The 18955-nt window shown below is 38.5% G+C and overlaps 1 protein-coding gene across 1 annotated transcript in view; it reads left to right on the top strand.

Annotated features, from left to right (window-relative positions):
- The window catches only part of MYO1B (myosin IB), a 215487-nt gene that overhangs the window by 148820 nt on the left and 47712 nt on the right, over nt 1-18955 (top strand). Inside the window, exons 10-13 of the mRNA XM_006864054.1 lie at nt 1679-1826; nt 2079-2197; nt 10187-10273; nt 11901-11966. Of these exons, the coding sequence (XP_006864116.1) occupies nt 1679-1826; nt 2079-2197; nt 10187-10273; nt 11901-11966 (420 nt within the window). The remainder of the gene's footprint in view (nt 1-1678; nt 1827-2078; nt 2198-10186; nt 10274-11900; nt 11967-18955) is intronic.

Here is an 18955-nt window from a genome sequence, read left to right on the forward strand (position 1 = left end):
AATAGAGGTTTGTGAATGAATGAATACTTCCTGTTTTTGTGGTGCCTTGGCCTAGAGCACTTGGTCTTTGCAAACCTTAATATTCTCATGAAAATAAAAGAGGAGTTCTTTGAAAGCTTTTATTTTTGGTAACAGACCCTCAGTTTTTAAAAATAACTACATTTCATATCTGTAAGTGTTGGGCCATTCAAGACAGCTGCTCCATGGCAGAAAGATGAGGTTGTCTGATCCCCTAAAGATTTATTCTCTGAATCACTTAGGAGCAGCTTTACTCAATCCTAGAGGGCTGCTGTGAATCAGAATGGACTCATTGACAGTGAGCTTGGGCTTGGTTTCTTTCTATCTGTCCATCTAGGTACACATACATATATGCAAATACAGAAGGGTAAGTAAAAATATATTGCTATAAAATAATAATAAATATGAAGCTACTGTTTATGGTGTTTCCATCTCTCTAATCCTTCTGTGGCAGTCCTGATGTGGAGCTGTGTCAGACAGACTGCAAAGTCATTTGAACTACAATGTTGGTAGTTCAAGCTCACCAGCTGCTCTTCGGAAACCCTATACGGGGTCGCTATGGGTTGGAATCGACTCGACCACACTTAACAGCAGCAACAATCCTTCTGTGAAGAATTCTACACTCTGAATTACATCACATCAAAACAGTAGCTTTGACATCCTCTAGAGAATCAATCATTTTTCTTTTAAATGTTCTTTGAGTTTTGGGAACAAAAAGAAGTCTGAAAGGGCAAAATCAGGACTATAAGGTGGATTGAGTAAGGTTTTGTAGGACAGTACTTGGTACCCTCAAAGAATGAAACAGCTGTGTTGGAATAATGGGGATACAAAACTTCCTTTGTGTAGATTCCCTGACCTCTTTCTCACCAATTGCAGTTTTTAAAATTTTTTCCTAAAAGTTCTCCCAAATAAACCTCCACAATTGTCCTATGAGAATATCTACCACGGTTTTCCCTTTGGAGTCCTCAAAAATAGTTACCATAACCTTCTGAACTGAGCTTTCCACCTTTAATTTAACTGACTCAACAGATCCCCTTGGAAGTCACTGTTTCAAGTGGACCTTTTTTCTTCTTGTAGGCACCTTAATATAACCCTGGTAGTGTAGTGGATTATAAACTGGGCTGCTAACTGAAAGGTCAGCAGTTCGAATCTACCAATCGCTCTCCAGGAGAAAGATGAGGTTTTCTGTTCATGGAAAGATTTACAGCCTCAGAAACCCTTTACAGGGTTGCTATGAGTTGGAATTGACTCGACGGCACTTGACCACCAACCATCACCACCACTGAACAGTTACACGTTTCAACACATTTTATTTGGAATAAGCCCATGTATGTACGAACTGGAACCCAAGGAGCCTTACTTCTTGACTTAATCTCATATTTTGAACTGCTGTAGTTGATGTAGGGATGTGGACACATCTCTGCTCTCAGGCTGCTTTTCTCCATCTTCCTCCCTGTATGTCTTACTCTCTCCCACATCATGCAAAGTACCCCTGAACAAGACTTAACCCCATAATGATTCTTTAGCAGGTCTGTTATCAATTTTACTCTTTTGAAAGTTGTTTTTTAAAGGTATTTTCCCCTAGAAATATACCTGTAACATGGTTCATTAAAATAATTGAAAATGTACAGGAAGAAACAGATGCTTTTCTTTTTTCCAGAACGCCATGCAGATCGTGGGCTTTATGGATCATGAAGCCGAATCTGTCTTAGAGGTGGTAGCCGCGGTGCTGAAACTAGGGAACATTGAGTTCAAGCCTGAGTCTCGAGTGAATGGCTTAGATGAAAGCAAAATCAAAGATAAAAATGGTAAGTCAGTAGAGAATCAACTTTGTGTAGCAAACTTGTTTAGAATCCTTGCCAAGTTCTTTATCTATAAAATGAAACTTGTGTTTTCATTGATTTGAAAAAGCTTTTGAGTAAAACTAACAGAAATATAATTATGGCTGTTTCAAGTCTTTTGATTTGAACATGATGATCTAAAGCAAATGGTTAGAGAAACCAACCCAAGCTTTAAAAGTGGAAACATTACCTGCACATATTTTGTATTCCTCTTTACAGAGTTAAAAGAAATTTGTGAGCTGACCAGTATTGATCAATCCGTACTAGAGCGAGCATTCAGTTTCCGAACAGTTGAAGCCAAGCAGGAGAAAGTCTCAACGACATTGAACGTGGCTCAGGTGGGTAAAACATAGCATCCGTAAGTGAATAAAATTTTCAGTTTGTGTGCTAAATTTGTCTTAATAGTGTATTTCAGGCATGGGTAAATTAAACCAAATAAAGTGCCTGCTCTCATGGCGTTTAATGTTCTAACAGGGAGAATTAGACAATAAATAGCAGGAGTATTTATTTTATTAAGTAAATTATACAGCAAGTTAGTAGGTGTAATTGCAGAGGACAGAGAAGAACTAGAGCTGAGTAAGACAGAGCCATAGAGATGGGGGTGAGGAAAGGAGACTCCAAGTGAGGTGGGATAGGATCGGAAGTTGTGGAACAGAAGAGTCTCACTTGTATTCCAAAGGGTTGTCTTAGCAATGTCTGAAGAAAAGATTACAGAGAGGGAGGCTAAATGGAAGAGACAATGCACTTACCCAAGCGAGAGATGATAGTGGTTTGAACCAGGTGGTAGGTGAGTTGCTAAAAGTCTGAATTGGCTTGATGGCAATGGGTCTTGAACCAGGTAATAGCAGTTGAGTCAGTGAGAAGTGGTCAGATTATGGATATACTTTGCATGTAGAAGTTGCAGGCTATTCTGATGGCTTGGATATTTGATACGAGAAAAAAAGAAGCGCGATAACTCCAATATTTTTGCTAGGCAACTGCAAAATGTCTTCTTCGTTTGATGATTTGGAGAATACAGTGGGAGAAGCTAATTTATCAGGAGGTGAAATATGAATTTGATTTTGGTCATTTGAAGTTAAACATGTGAATTGGAATTCAAGTAGAGATGTTGAATGAGATGTTTAAGTCAGAAGTTCAGGAAGTCCTTGCTGGAGATGTAAAATTGATAGTCATCAGTATTTAAAACTAATGGCAACCCCATGTGTTGAAGAGTAGAACTACATTCCATAGATTTTCATGTCTTTTCAAGGGCATACATTTGCTGACTATGACTTGGACAAATCCAACAGGTAGAGAGAAGATAAGTAAAGGAAACTGGGTAGGAGGAAGTAGTATAGATAAGAGGGGGGAAAAAAAAACCCAAAATATAATGATATCCCAGAAGCAACGTGAAGAAAGACTTCCAAGAAAGAGTAAGCCATAGTTAAAGGTAACTTGGTCAAGGAAAATGAGATCTGAAAGTTGATCATTTGATTAAAAGCTGTGGAGGTCATTGGTGACATTGATAAAAGAGTTATTTGGTGGCTCTCACAGATTTAGTACCAACTGGGAGCAGAGGGAAAGTTTTTTGTTTTTAAAAAAGACCAGCTGAGATGTGGAGCTTTTAGAGAGAGGAAAATTGTGAAATATACATCTAGGAGATTGGGTGGAGTAAACAGATTTAACGGCTACTTGAGATGAATAAGTATAACTTTAATAACTTTAATGTAAATGTGCCAATGAGATAATTGCAGGCATAGTGATGAGGGAAATACATTCCAAATACTGGTGGGGGATGGGAGAGCGAGTTATGTGATGGGTTCTTTTAAGGATGATTTTGGCTGTTAATGGTGTATGGTAGTTATGGAGGTAAAGTAGAAACATAATCACTAATGAGATATAATGGTACCTTGAAAAAGATGACTCTATGAAGATGGAAGACTGGGCAACACTGTTCTGTTATATATAAAGGTTGTCATGAGTTAGACAACGAACCTTCACTGTCCTCAACACTGGTCAGTATCGGCTTTCTAAGACACAAATCTGAGCTACTTTCTTCTCTCTCAAAACAAGTCAGTGACCACACCCCTTTCCAGGGACTGTTCCCTCCTGATATACAAAGTACAGGAGATGGAGTCACACCATCCTCACGTCTAAGAAACATTCTCGCTGTACTTCTTCTGAGGCAGACTTGTTCATTGATCCGACAGCCATTGTTCATTGATCCAAGCCAATAGTATATTCAGTATTCTTTGATATATTTCAAAGCCATAGATTCTTCTGTCCATTGTATACATTGTCCAGATTTCACATGTTTACAAGGTGGTTGAAAATGCCATAGCTTGGGTCAGGTGCACCTTAGTCCTCCAAGTGATGTATTTGCTTTAATACTTTAAAGAGGTCTTTTGCAGCACATTTGTCTAATGCAATTTGTTGTTTGATTTCTTGAATGTTGCTTCCATGGGCATTGATTGTGGATCCAAGTAAAAGAAAATCCTTGACAAATTCAATCTTTTCTCCATTTGTCATGATGTTACTTATTGATGCAGTTGTCAGAAGTTTTGTTCTATGCAATTTGTTGAAGATGTAATCTATGTTGAAAGCTGTTGTTTAGCCTTAATCATTTGCAAGATGTTTTGATGAAACTGGATTTCTTTCTGCTAGTGTAAACTAATATATCTTACTAATAAAAGAATATGCCTACATATCTTTAGCTTTCTTTGAACACTGGCTTTTTATTGGCTATGGAAAATCTGAAACTATGTGTATGTAAATTTCCTTTGTAGCAATTCTTTTATATCTGTAGCTATAGTCTGTCAATCCTTGTAAATTACTGTTTCTGCCATCTTGTCTGTCTAGGTCATTCTTACTTATTCAAAGTCCAATGGTCAGCAGCTGACTTAAAGAAGCACCCCTTGTAGAGTGCCTACTCATACAAGCCCCCATGTAGGCCATTAGTAGGCATAGAAGGAATTAAGGAAGATTTCGTGGAGAATTTGGTTTCTGAGTCAGTCTTGAAGGACTTAGGTGTATAAAGAATTGGGAAAGGGGCATTTCAAAAGGAGAAAAGAGTGAGAATAACCAGGTTCATGGTATATATGAGGAAAAGGATTGGTCCACTTAGTTAGAAGAAAAAGGGTACAAAGGAATGTGGCCGAAAAGGTTACATTTGGAGTTGAAGAGCAATACCGGTCTTCAGGATTGTCTAGAGGGCCCAGAAGGTTTGGGTCAGAAAGTCTTGGGGAGGAGCCAAATAATTTCAACAAATCAGAGGAGATGCTGCTGCTCTGTCGTCATTTTCAATAGCGCATGAGAGTTAAGTATGAAATGACGTAATGAACAGTGTGTTGTAGTTCCTTTAGGAATACTTACATGTATTTTTCTTTCTTGTTTTTATTCTTGCTTTTTAACTATCTACTATGCAAACTGGGCCCGTGCTTTATAAGTTTATTGAATCACCTTGCATCTAGTAGGTAAAAATTTTCCACATTTTAAAAAACCTTTGGTTTGAAAACATTTGAGTTTTAGTCCTCAGTTAGTCAGGTATTTAAGTCTGGTTTTTAAATGTAGTTAGTGTTCAGAGTATCTGGTTCTACTGATCTTCTTATCTTGTTGTCTGAGAGGTTTTGATTCCAGGGAGAAGTGATTTCTTTTATTAACTTTTCCTCATAGTTTCAATTCTTGGGCCCCAGTCTCATCTTTTATTGCCTCATGCCTCATGTTTCCCAAGGCATTTAGATCGTTCCCCAGATACACTGGATAATATTGAAATGAGGAAACTCAAGATGGGGTTTATTTATTATTCAGCCTTTAAAACATCCTCTCTCACTGACTTTCAGGTCCATTTGTAATCTCACGCTACACTGCTAATCTCAATTCATTCCCTGCTAGTTCTTTAAGTGGAGTCCTGGTGTGGCACTGTGGGCTAATGCGCTGGAGTTCAAAGTCAGCTTAAACCGCAAGGTCGATGGTTCATGCTTACTAGCCACTCCTGGGAAACTCTATAGACAGGGTCACTATGAGTTAGACATGACTCAATGGCATTTAACACCAACAAATTCTTAGAGTGGAGTCATGATGCAACACTGTAGGATAAGCACTGAGAACTGCAAGGTCAGTTTGAGCCACAAGGTCAGCAGTTCAAACCCACCAGCTACTCCTTGGAAATCCTATACAGGGTGTCTATGAGTTGGAACCAATTCCATGACACTTAGTAGCAACAACGACAAATAAGGAGCCCTAGTGGGTACAGTAGGCTACTTATTGGGCTGCTAACTGCAAAGTCCTCTTTTTTTTTTGGAGACCCCAGCAAGATGGATTGGCCAACTGGCAGCATTAATAGGCTCAAGTATGACAATAATAGTGAGGTTGGCCCAGGATCGGGCAGTGTTTTATTCTGCTGTGCATAAATTCGCTATGAGTTGGCACCGACTCGGTCAGCAGTTCGAGTCTACTGGGTGCTTCGTGGGAGAATGATGAGATGTTCTGCTTCTGTAAAGATTTGCAGCCTCAGAAAGCATATACAGGATGAGTTGGAACCAACTTAACAGCGCAAGGCCACACCATTATTATAGAAAGGGTTGTTGTGTGTCATTGAGTCAGTGACAACTTACACTGTGTGCTGTTGCCCCATAGCAACCCTACGCCACAGATGAGAATTTCCCTAGGCATTTCTTAGGCTGTAAATTTTATGAGAGCAGATCACCAAGTCTTTTCTTCCGTGGAGTGGCGGATGGCTTTGAACAACTGAACACTTAACCACAGCGCCACCAGAGCTTCTTATCGTAAAGATCATTGTTGTTAAGTGCTGTTGAGTTAGAGCCGACTGACTCATAGCAACCCTGTCTAGGGTTTCCAAGGAGCAGCTGGTAGGTTGGAACTGCTGATCTTGTGGTTCGCAGTCCAGTGCTGATCCTACAGCACCACACTAGGAGGTGTAGCATAAATCAGACTCCAGAAGTAAGGGATTAGCGAAATCACCATCCCTGCAGTGAGCTACAGCTCAGCTGTTAACATGACATCAAGTAGGTTCTGACTCTTTGCTTCCCTGTGTGGGGTTTCTGAGGCGGTAAATCTTTGTGGGAACAGAAAGCCTAATTTTTTTCTCTCGGAGTGGGTGGTGGATCCAACCGCCGACCTTATGGTTAGAAGTCTAGTGAGTATCCTACAAAGCCACTGAATTCCTTGCAGCTTAATAAATCACGTTTTATTTGGCTGAAGGTTGAGTTTTTCAATTTTGTATTTGTTTTCGTTTTTTTAATTTTTGAGTCTGAGTGCCTTTAGCCTGGAATGCTTCTGGTCACCACTACCGTTCCCACCAGCTCTCACTCATGTCATCAGACAGGCCTTGGAATCATTTCACTTTGTAATCTCTGAAATAAATATTTGTTTGAAGGAAGCAAAGATTAATATTGGCTGTAAATACTTGCTTTAAAAAGTTTACCAGGATAAGTTTTTTACTCTTAATTCAGTTATTGAAATGGTGATTTGATGAAAACAGACAACACACGAGTAAAGACACTGGATGGCGTTAAGATGGCCAAGGATCTGGGTCCAAATACATTGTGTTTTGAGAAAACTCAAATGCACTTGAAGGAAAGAGAAAGGAATAAGAAAGACTTAAAAAGGACCATGATGGAAAAGATCCTTCAGACATCATAGTATGAATACACCTGTAGACTTCACCCCTGAGTGGCACTAGTGGCTTGTGATCAGACGCTAACTGAAAGTTTGATGGTTTAAGCCTACCTATCCAAGAGGACTTGCAATGAGGGACATTATTTCTGATGTCAGATAAATCTTGGCTGAAAGCAGACAATACCAGAAAGATGTTTATATGTGTTTTATTGGCTATATAAAGGCATTCAACTGTGTGATTCATAACAAACTATGGATATAGTTTAAGTGATCATGAGGAACCTGTATAGGAGGTAGTCATTAAGACAGAACAATGGAATACTTCATGGTTTAAAATTTGGAAAAGTGTGCATCAGATTTGTTTTCTTTAACCATATTTATTCAATCTCAAATAATCTGGGAAGCTGGACTATATAAAGGAAAACGTGGCATCAGGATTGGAAAAAGGCTCATTAACGACATGCAGTAAGCAGACGATACAGACTTGCTTGCTGAAAGTGAAGAGAACTTAAAGTACTTGCTGATGAAGATCAAAAACTATAACATTCTGTATGGATTACAACTCAATGTAAAGAAAACAGAATTTCACAACTAGACTAATAGACAATATCATGGTAAGCAGAGAAAAGTTTGAAATGGTCAAGCATTTCATTTTGCTTGGATACACAATTAAGGCTCATGGATGAAGCAGTCAAGAAATCAAAGGACATATGACATTAGACAAATGAGCTGCAAAAGACCTCTTGAAAGTGTTAAATAGCAAGATTTTTCTTTAGGGACTAAGGCATGCCTGACCCAAGCCATGGTATTTTCATTCGCCCTATATGTGTATGAAAGCTAGACAAAGAAAAAGGAAGACTGTAGAAGATTTGATGCTTTGAATTATGGTGTTGTTGAAGAATATTGAAAGTGCCGAGGATTGTCCGAAGAATGATGATAATCTGTGTTGGAATAAGAAGTATATGTTCTTGAGACAAAAGGATGATAACACTTGGTCTCATGCACTTTGGACATGTTGTCAGAAGGGACCGTTTCCTGACAGAGGACATCGTGTTTGGTAAAGTGAAGGGATGGAGATCAAAGAAGACGACCCTCAAGGAGATGGATTGGCGCAGTGGCTACAACAGTGGTCTCCGAAATAACAAGTATTGTAGGAATGGCACAGAGCCGGACAGCATTTTGTTTTGTAATACTTAGGGTTGCTATGAGTTGGAATTGACTCAATGGCACCTAACAACAGCAACAACAGTAGTACTGTGGAAGAAAGTCCTGGCAGTGTGCTTCTGTAAAGAATATTGTCAATGAGACCCTGTAATACACGGGACTTACATGAGCCTCGATCAACTTGGCAGCAAGGGGTTATGTATTAGCATTTATTAAGTGTTTATTCATGCTACCTATTTTAAGGAGAAAAGGTATTAGACAGACAGTATGCATCTAAAATTGCATTTTGGGTTTCTTTCTCTGATCTGGAATTTTACATACATATTCTCCCATGGAATCACCTACCCCATTCCTTACTTTAAACAGCATTGTTGCATGATAGTATTCTCTGTTTTGCCAACTTGTAGGTACTCCAGCCGTGATTGAAGTAACTCTGAGGCTTAGTGAGGAAGGTCTGGGACTAGCTCAGAAGTGTCAGATGAAGGGACAGGGTGCTCTCTTTTCTGTTGCAATATGTTGTCAGGAAGTGAGTGTGTCGTTAAAGTGGCTACACATCATTTAGGAGGAAATGTGGGGTGAACTATCTCAACTTAACCAAGTTGAATTGAGCTCTTTATAAAATAAAAACGGAATGGAATATTTTCATAGTAACTTCCAACTTTCTACTTACAAGCTGAAAAATGCACTCATATGGTTGTAGTGTTAAAAACTGCAGCCCACCCCCCAGCAGCCCTCTTCCTAAGCCAGTTCCCTTGTAGGCTCCAGGCCGACCCAGGAAGGCTGATGTGCTTACTTGCTGTACAAGCGGGGGAGCCCAGTGTGTTTAAAGGTTGTTAGGGTCTTCTCATCAAACCTTGCTCTCTCCAGTCCTGGGTCCTAAGTCAGACTCTTAAAGACAGGGCTCTCTCTTCATTGTCAGCTACCTCTGAATGGCATTAAAAGTAAATAAATAAGCAAATAAAATAATTTTATTTTTGTTACACAAGTTTGAAAACTCACTGTGAGAGACTTTTTTTTTTTTAATACAAGAAAGGTTGAATGACGGAAAGTCAATTTATAGATCCCACCAGTCAAAACTATCTTAATATTCTTCCTTCCTTTGAGTTTCTTATCCTACGTATGTTGTTGTTGTTGTTGTTGTTGTTAAGTGCCATGTATAGGGGCTTAAAAAAAAAGTAGTTATTATTGTTTGTTCTGTTTAATTGCATATAATACAACATTGCCCAGTTTTCGTAACCATAGTAACTATGTATTTTTATTTTACTGTCACCCTATGATTAGACTTCTAATGTGCTTCTGAGTGCTTTTTATTCCATTAACACAGAGATTAACATTTTTGTGGGAAAAGCTATTATTGAGATATTTAAAATAAGTTTCCTGGAATGAGAAAAAGTCCAAACAATAACTGGGTATAAACACTTTGCTTAATTCTTTTCAATTCTGAAATGAAACTGCTTTAAATATTGTTTAAAGTGTCACCATAATTTCATTGAAATGAAGTATTTTGGTAATTGTAGGTGCCGAACTTCTCTTTTCTTTTTCAATAGGCTTACTACGCCCGTGACGCTCTGGCTAAAAACCTCTACAGCAGACTGTTTTCATGGTTGGTAAATCGAATCAATGAAAGCATTAAGGTACTGATTCTCTGTAACAAAATAAATGGGCTGGAATAAATGGTATTTACAGTGTAAACCTTAAGTTGAAGAAAGTTTTAATTTTATGTTTAGAAAAATGATTACCATTTAGAACAATTTTTCTTTAAAATAATTTTAGCCTGTCTAGGCTTCACATTTGTCAGAGATTTGGTATATTTCATTTGCCATGTGAGCAGTTTAATGCTCTTTGTAGAGTTAACCACAGAGAGTATCCCAACCTCTGGTTCTAGCTCATTTAGCTGTAAAGGTTTGGCTGATGTGGTCACTTTCCCTCTCTAGATAAAATAGGTGCTAATACGTCCTTTCAGTAAAATGAGAGTATTGGCCTGATTGATTTTGAAAGACTCTATCTAGTGTGGCACAGTAGGATCAGCACTGAGCTGCGAACCACAAGGTCAGCAGTTCAAACCTACCAGCTGCTGCTTGGAAACCCTATACAGGATCACCATGAGTCAGGTCGAACTCTATGCACTTAATAACAAGTAGTACATATTGTAAGCTACAGAGCTCTGTTTTTACATTTTTAAGGACCATTAACAGAGTCCTGACGGAGTCTGGTGTTGTGTTGTAGGATAATGCATGGGACCAGAAGGTTGGTTTGAACCACAAGATCGGCAGTTCAAACTCACCAGCTGTTCCTCAGAAACCCTATACAGGGTCACTATGAGACCGAGCTGACTTGATGGCACTTAACAAGAACAACAGTGGCGTCCTAGGAGCTCTGGTGTGGCACTGTAGGATCAGCACTGGACTAACCATGAGATCAGCAAACCTACCAGCTGCTCCTTGGAAATCCTATACTGGGTCACTATCAGTCAGAACCGACTCAATGGCACTTAATGGCTCTGGCTGTTGCTGTTGGTAAGTGCTGTCAAATCGGTTCTGACCCATAGCTACTCTGTATAGGTTTTCCAAGGAGTGGCTGGTGAGCTTGAACTGCCAACCTTGAGGTTCAAACCGACCTTTCAGTCCGTCCAGTGCATTATCCTACAGTGCCACACCAGGACTCCAGTCTGTCTCCCATGGAGTGGCTAGTGAATTTGAATTGCTGACCTTGCTGCTGACAGCCCCACACTGTAATGGCCCTGATAACATAGTGCATTACAGCATGGGGATGCTAACTGCAAGGTCAGCAATTCAAATTCACTAGCCACTCCATGGGGCACAGATGAGGCTTTTTGCTCCCATAGCCTCTGAAATCCTATTCAGGGTCGCTGTGAATTGGAACTGACTCAGCAGCATACTACCAGTGGAGTCCTGGTGTGCCACTGTAGATTAAGCACTGGACTGCTCACTGAAGAAAGTCCATGGTTCAAACCCACCAGTCGCTCCTTAGGAGCCTTATACTACAGGGTCACTGTGAGCTGGAGCCAACTCATCCCCACTCAACAACAACAATGCCTTCTTTAAATAATTCATTTGTTGCTAAAACTTCTGGGGCATTCTATTTTAATATCTTGTCTTATAAGTTAAAAGGAGAGTTATAATTTTTTTTCTTTATAAAGTAGTACATGTTGCAATGTATAACTGTATTTCTTGGTTTGTTTTGTTTACTTTTGTTTTTCCTAACTAAATCAACCAATTAATTTGAAACTTGTTTTTAAAGGCACAAACAAAAGTGAGAAAGAAGGTCATGGGTGTTTTGGACATTTATGGCTTTGAAATTTTTGAGGTAAGTTTTGTTTTTTTTGTGGTTTTTTTTTGGGTAGCACTCTTAAGTAGTTATGAATCGGGCTGCTAATCTCAAGGTCAGCAGTTCGAAACTACTAGTGGTTCCGCGGGAGAAAGATGTGGCTTTCTGCTCTCGTAAAGATTTACAGCCTCGGAAACCCTGTACAGGGTCCCTATGAGTCACAACTGACTCCTCGGCACATAACCACCACCACCAACCACCATTAAAGTGGAACATGTGGAAATTAAATAATATGATCTATTTGCAGCAATTCTAAGAAATAATTATAACTTTGAATCTACAAATAATTTTTATGACACTGTAACAAAATTTGGGTGTATGTTTTAAGTGCTGTGTGGCATTATTTTGGAGACAGTCACATTTAAAAAGAACTTTTTGTATCCATACTTGCCAACTGAAGTCTTACTGTGAGAGTTCTATCAAGCACAGTATACCTGTAGCCATTTGTTTGTTTGGGAAGTAAGGCAGGTTGATTCTGTGAAGGCCAGGAATGGGGGACCAGATGCTCATTATGGACTGACAGTAGCTGGCTATGTCTTCTCTGACATTCAGGGATTCTGGAAGGGAGAATAATCGGGATTCGATGATTGGTTTCATACAAGGAACCCTGGTGATACAGTGACTAAGCGCTCTGCTGCTAACTGAAAAATCAATGATTTGAACAGACCAGCTGCTCCTCAGGGGAAAGATGGGGCAGTTTGCTTCTGTTAAGATTACAACCTTGAAAATCACATGGAGAGTCTCACTATGAGTCAGAATTAACTCATGAGAGTGAATTTGTCTTTGGATGTGGGTAGGGTGTTTTACAGGACTCCACTAGATGTGATCTTTCTATGTGACTTCTGCTGTGAAGTTTAAAATAATTTTCTGCTGAAGTTCACATTGAATTTTGTAAAGACTCCATGCCTGTTAACAAATCAAATATTTGAAAATTGCATGTGTATATTAAAATTTCCTGTTTAGCCCTTGCTAACTTTGGTATTTAGGAGGACCCTTTAAAAAACTTGCTCTCTCTTTTAGGAGTGGTATTTTGCTTTGTGTCAGGGAAGTAACAGATTAGTCTCTTCCTTTCTTAACCACCACCTCAAATTAATGATTTGTAAATTAAATACACCAGGCTTGCCACAGAATGACCACCCAAAGAACTACATGTTACAAAAAGTCAGATTCACAGACTCACAGAAAAAATGTAGCCTCTTCTCACCCTCAGAACATTCCCTTCGGTTAAACCAGGCTTTTCTAACAAATGCCTTTTTCTTATAACATTCACTGAGATACAGTGCAATCTCCTTGCTTAATCATGTTCACTATTAAGAACTCAGGGTGACGAATTGAGGGCTTGCTGTATATAAGTGCTGTGGAAAATGTTGTGTGTGTTGTGTAATTTATTTTTCATGACAACTTCAGAAACCAATTACTATTATTCTCATTTTATAGATGAGGAAGGTGAGACTTTGGTTCAGGAACTCTCCTCAAATTTGCATGGCACTTAGTGACAGAGTCTCAATCTAAACCCCAAGCCTCATAAAATTTTCTTTACTTTGCTACTAGGTGAGTTGAGGGTCATTTTCTAAACTTTCTTCTCAAGCCTAAAGAGTTCCCAAGATGTGTCCAAATGCTTGTAATGAGTGTGTGACTCCATGTTTCTCCCATTAAAATGGTCATCACAAGCGCTAGTCTAATGTTGGGAGTCTTCCCAGAGTCGGTCTCTGTTCTGGTGGGGGGGGCACCTGTGCCCTGAGAGCGCACCCACAACACTACTTTTCAGCAGACTCTCATTGCAGTAATGCAAAGGAAGACCCCACGTTGTTTGGGTCTGAGTAGAATTCAGGGTTAATGATACAGGAGAGTTGCTTGAGTGTACTTAATCACTGCCAAAATCAGTTTTTCTGTAGTAAGATCCATCAATAAATGGACAGAATGTCAAAATCATTCTTAACTCTTGGCAGATGAAATGGTTTCTACCTGGCACATCGCTGATCTAAATTTAAGTGGTCTTGATGAACAGGGCGGATTGTTAACAGAGATTTCATTAGAACGTTTGAAGAAAAAAGTTTTTTTTTTTTCAGTGGTATTTCTGAATCAAAGAAACCGGAACTGATTTAATTGGATGTATTTGCCTGAAAGAGATTTATTGGTCATCAAGCCAATGAGCAGGTTCTTAGTGTTATTTCACAATTCAGGGGTTGTTTTTTGTTGTATAATGGGGTTATAATGAGACTTAAGCTTAGCCTCATCTTCCAGTATTATTCCAAGGTCTAATGAGCCATGGGAAAGGAGACCCTCACTGAATTGCATACTTCTTGTGAAGTTTGACCATATATAAGTGATGGTATCTATTGAGTGACTAATATGGGCAAGATACTAGTGGTAAGCAAGACAGAGATGCTCATTGCACATAAGAATGAGAACCCAAGTTGTTTGGGTCTGAGGAAGGTCTAATCAGGAAACTGGGCTGCTTTTAAAATTTTTAAATCTTAATCACAACTGAAAAAAGTTGGATGTTCCTGGTGAAGATACATTTTCAGGGTGAACTACCCTTCTATAATCCAGGAATAGTTTTCACTTGTGGTTAATTAATGTTTCGCATCAAGTCTTTGGTTTTAACATGCCTTGTTTCTGTAGATTGTATCTTTATTCTTCTCAGTACCATTACAACTAACTTACGAAAAGACCTGTGAAGAGACGTCAGACGTTCATAGAAAAATTTCATTATCTTGAAATTCCATTTTTCTGTGCACTTTTTGATGGCCCTATGAATATTAGTTATATTTCCGGATGCTTTTGTTTTCTCTAGAGGAATACTTGAGTGAGGTTCTCAAATTTAGTTTCATGTTGGAATCACCCGAAGGAGATTTTGAACAATCAGATATTCAGGGTCTACCCCAAACCAATGAAAACAGATTCTCTGGGGTTGGGGCCCTGGCATGAGCATTTGTAAAGCGCACTGGGTGATTTCATTGTACACTCAGGCTTTACTCCAGCTGCTCTAATTAATAGACCATTTCTACTGAGTGAGCTGACAAATCCAAACATCTCTTGTCTTCATACTGTTTGGCTTCTGCACAGAATGCCATTGTGAAACATCCTGCCTCACCTCCCATTCTCTAAATGTAAAATAACTTTGAAACCTAACAGGTTAGTTTTTATTCTTTTTAAATAGCACTTCATTGTTAAATGCCTTTGAGCTGGTTCATACCATAGTGACCTGGTATAGAATTTCCAAGGAGCAGCTGCTGTGTCTGCCCCTCGACCTTGTGGTTAGCAGGCCAGTGCTTCTGTGGTAGCAAACCAGCACTTTAGTCAAGACCAAATCCACTCAGTCATGTGTTTATAGAAAAACCTTGTGTTGATCATAAAATCATTACAAGTTCATTTTGTTTCTCTATTCAGAAACTGGTTGGTGGGGATTTTTTCATGTTCTTTGAAAGATTTGTTGGTCTTTATAATTAATTGCCTCTCTAGTTTCCTGTCTCATCCTTCTCAGATTAGTCTTTCAATCATCGTCATATATAATAGCCTGTGCTCTAACTGTTTGGTAGAGGGTGGGTAAGAAGAAAGGTTTGGTTGGGTACTCTTGGATATTTTCACCTGTTCTTTGGTACAGAATTAGAAAAAAAAATTCCTCAAGATTTGTTCACAAACACACACACACATCCAGTGACATCCCACATTTTCCTAGTTTCTCAGCAAAATGAGAACACACTGAAATGCCAGGAAGCCCATAGTTTGAGTACTAGATAACCAAATAATTAAGGACTTAAAGTACCATAAGCTAAAATGCATTGTGTAAGGATGTGACTTAGAAAAATGCATTCAGAATTCACAGAAATGTAAAAATGAAAATTTCTATGGTGTTTTTCACCCAAGTGAAAAGAAACCATTAGAATAGGATACAATTCTACCTTTGATGTTAAGTGGAAAATGTTGGAAGTAAGAATTCTATCTTCAGAGATTCCCTGGGTAGTATTCTGGAATAAAGATCCAGAACTTTTTTTAATGCTATAATTCTGCCTCATGATCCACTGTCGATTCTCATGAAAGCGGTTTTCAGCTGAGCAGGTGGAAACCTTTCATTCACTCTGGTCCCTTCCCACAGTCCCATGGGAGAGGGAAGCTGGTGTATTCATTCAGTCACAAGGTGGTGAAACGTGGATGACTACAGAATATTCCCAAGCCCTCTGGGTGAATAAATTCCACCTTGCTGACTGCATGTGATCTGATGTTAGTTAGGAAAACAGATTAGCACCACACTGATACCAAACATACAATTAAATGGATTAAAATTCATAGAGGAAAAATAATTTAGCCATAAATCCTTGTAGAACCTAAATCCAACTTTCCAAAGGAAGAATGATGATCCAAACACTCCAAAACTGCACCGTTACAGATTGGACTTTCTAATAGATAGAAACATGGCTCTTGATCTCTAAGAAATATTTGTAACAGTTCCAAAACAAAACAAAACAAAAAAAAACACCCCACTATTCTTTAAAAATAAAGAAATAAATTGAAAACTAAGTTGAACAATCTAAACTGATTTCATTTATTTGTTTTAAATTCTTTTCTAGTGGGTATTAAAGTAGGTAGTTTACTGGGAGAGACGGATGCACCTAATTCATAGAAACTAAAGCATGTTGCTGTTGGTAAGTGCTGTCGCATCGGTTCTGTCTCATAGTGACCCTGTATAGAGTTCCAAGCAGTGGTTGGAAATGAGAACCACTCACCTTCCGGTTAACAGTCCAGCATCACACCAGGACTCTCCAAAATATGCTGCTGTTGTAAAGTGCCGTGCCATTGAGTTGGTCACGACTCATAACCACCTTGTACAGGATTTCTGAAGCTCATCTTTCTCTTGGGCTATGCTGCTAATGGATTCAAATTGCTGACCTTTTGGTTAACAACCCAAGTTGTAACCGTCTAAGCCACCAGAGGTCCTTCCAAACCATGATGGCAATGGATAAATATTTCCTTTTTTCTGACTCTTGAGCTGCCTTCCTATGAGGCAGATCTGGTGTGGCATGTAGTTAAGTATTGGACTGCTAACCACTAGGTTTGTGATTCAAACTCACCAACTCCTCCTTGGAAACCCTATACAGGTCACTATGAGTTGGATTCACAGCACTTGACAACAACCAACTTTGAATCCTGAGCCCCTTACTCATTTTACCCGTGTGAACATCATTGGAAGTGAGCCATATATAATACAAACATGATAATTGTAATGATTGTTTCAAATGAAACAACTGGGTCAAGAGTCAAAGTAGCATGTTAAGTCCATCTCGTGATTATAGAGTTTGTTTTCTAAATTGTTTGTTTTTAAAAGAAAATTGATCAGGTTTCCAAGCAGTACATTCTGTTGCCTTCAGTTTTGTCCTTCATGGGCTGGTGAATAAAAAGACAATTTAAAGTAGATGTAAAATTAAATGGTAAGAATTTATGCCCTGGTGCCACAAATGGCTAAGTGCAAACACTAGCTGCTAACTAAAAGATTGGTGTTTCAAATCCAGCCAATTGTTCAACTGCAGAAAGATCTGGCAGTCTGCTTCTGTAAAAATTATTGGTATTGTAAAGTGCCATCAAGTCAGTAAGAACTCATAGCCACTGTATATAGGGTTTCTGAGAATAAGTTGGTGAAGTTGAATCACCCATCTGGCGGTTCAGTGCTTATCCTAATCAAGAAACCTACAGGACATTTCCACTCTGTCACATGGGGAAGGCTGTGAGTTGAAATCAACTTGCATGCAACAGCAGTACATGTCTACTCTGCTCTTGCTCTAAATAATATTCTTTTAAATCAAAGCTTATTTAAGCATATTTAGGAAGAGCACTAGAATAATTGTTTTTCTTACAGTTGACCATATTTGAGTATGTCCCTAGAAAAATAATGTTACATATTAGACAGAAGTTTTCAAAAATGTTAGCTAGTCTTTTAATTTTGGAATCTCTAAAAAAGATAATATATATTGGAAAATGTTTTTCTCATTTTGTGAGAACTTTTAAAAAGTGAATTTCTAAAGTAAGCACTTTTTGATTTGGGGGTCTAATTTTTTACATTGTGATTTTAACTCATGGGTAAAGTCTAGTACACTGTATTTTTCTGTAAAAACAGAATTATAAAATGGGTCTTCCCCCTCCCCACCCCAAAGATATGACTCTAAGTAACCTTTGCTGGGACTGACAGTTCATTTCAAATTAGTAATCAGTAATATAGCCTGGATTTCTCTAAAGTAGTAAGGTTACACTAAAAGTCCTATAACTTTTATATAAATATATTAACTCAGTTATTTTGGAAGATAATTCATTTACCAGGAGACTTCAAAAAGTTAGTTGAAAAATGGAATTGTTGAAACAGAATAATTTTTTTCACAAACATTTTTGAAGCCCCCTCATATGTAAAGTTGTGATGTGGCACTATGGGATAAAGTACTGGACTACAAGGTTGGCTTAAACTACAAGATTGGCGGTTCACTCATCAGCCATTCCATGGAAACGCTATACAAGGTTGTTATGAGTCGGAGCCGACTCAACAGCACTTAACAACAACAACAACATATGTAAATTATGGATCCTTGACCACCTTGTTATTTCCAAAATTTGACCTCAAATGAAGTATGTAATTAACAGTACTTTTTGCTTGAATAAATGATGATTTCATGTCTGAATTGTCCTTCTCTTTCCTTCATGTAACATTCACCTGAAAACCCATTCCTATTCCACCTGTATTTTACCATCTTTCAATATTTATTGTTTTTTTTAAAGATTATAAGATATCAAAAAATATCTATAGGCCTTAAGGTGTGGGGGGTGAGATAGCAAGTATTCACTTGGTTGCTAAGGAGAATTTAAGACTCTAGTAATAGGCCTGCTTTTAGAGGCATCTTTCAAAATTATTCCCTGTGGAAAGTTTATGATTAATATTTCTGAATATAAACTAGCAATGAGCTGTATTAGGAATGTGCTTTATC

The sequence above is a fragment of the Chrysochloris asiatica genome, unplaced genomic scaffold (assembly GCF_000296735.1).
Source record: "Chrysochloris asiatica unplaced genomic scaffold, ChrAsi1.0 scaffold00059, whole genome shotgun sequence".
In the NCBI taxonomy this organism is placed as follows: Eukaryota; Metazoa; Chordata; class Mammalia; order Afrosoricida; family Chrysochloridae; genus Chrysochloris; species Chrysochloris asiatica.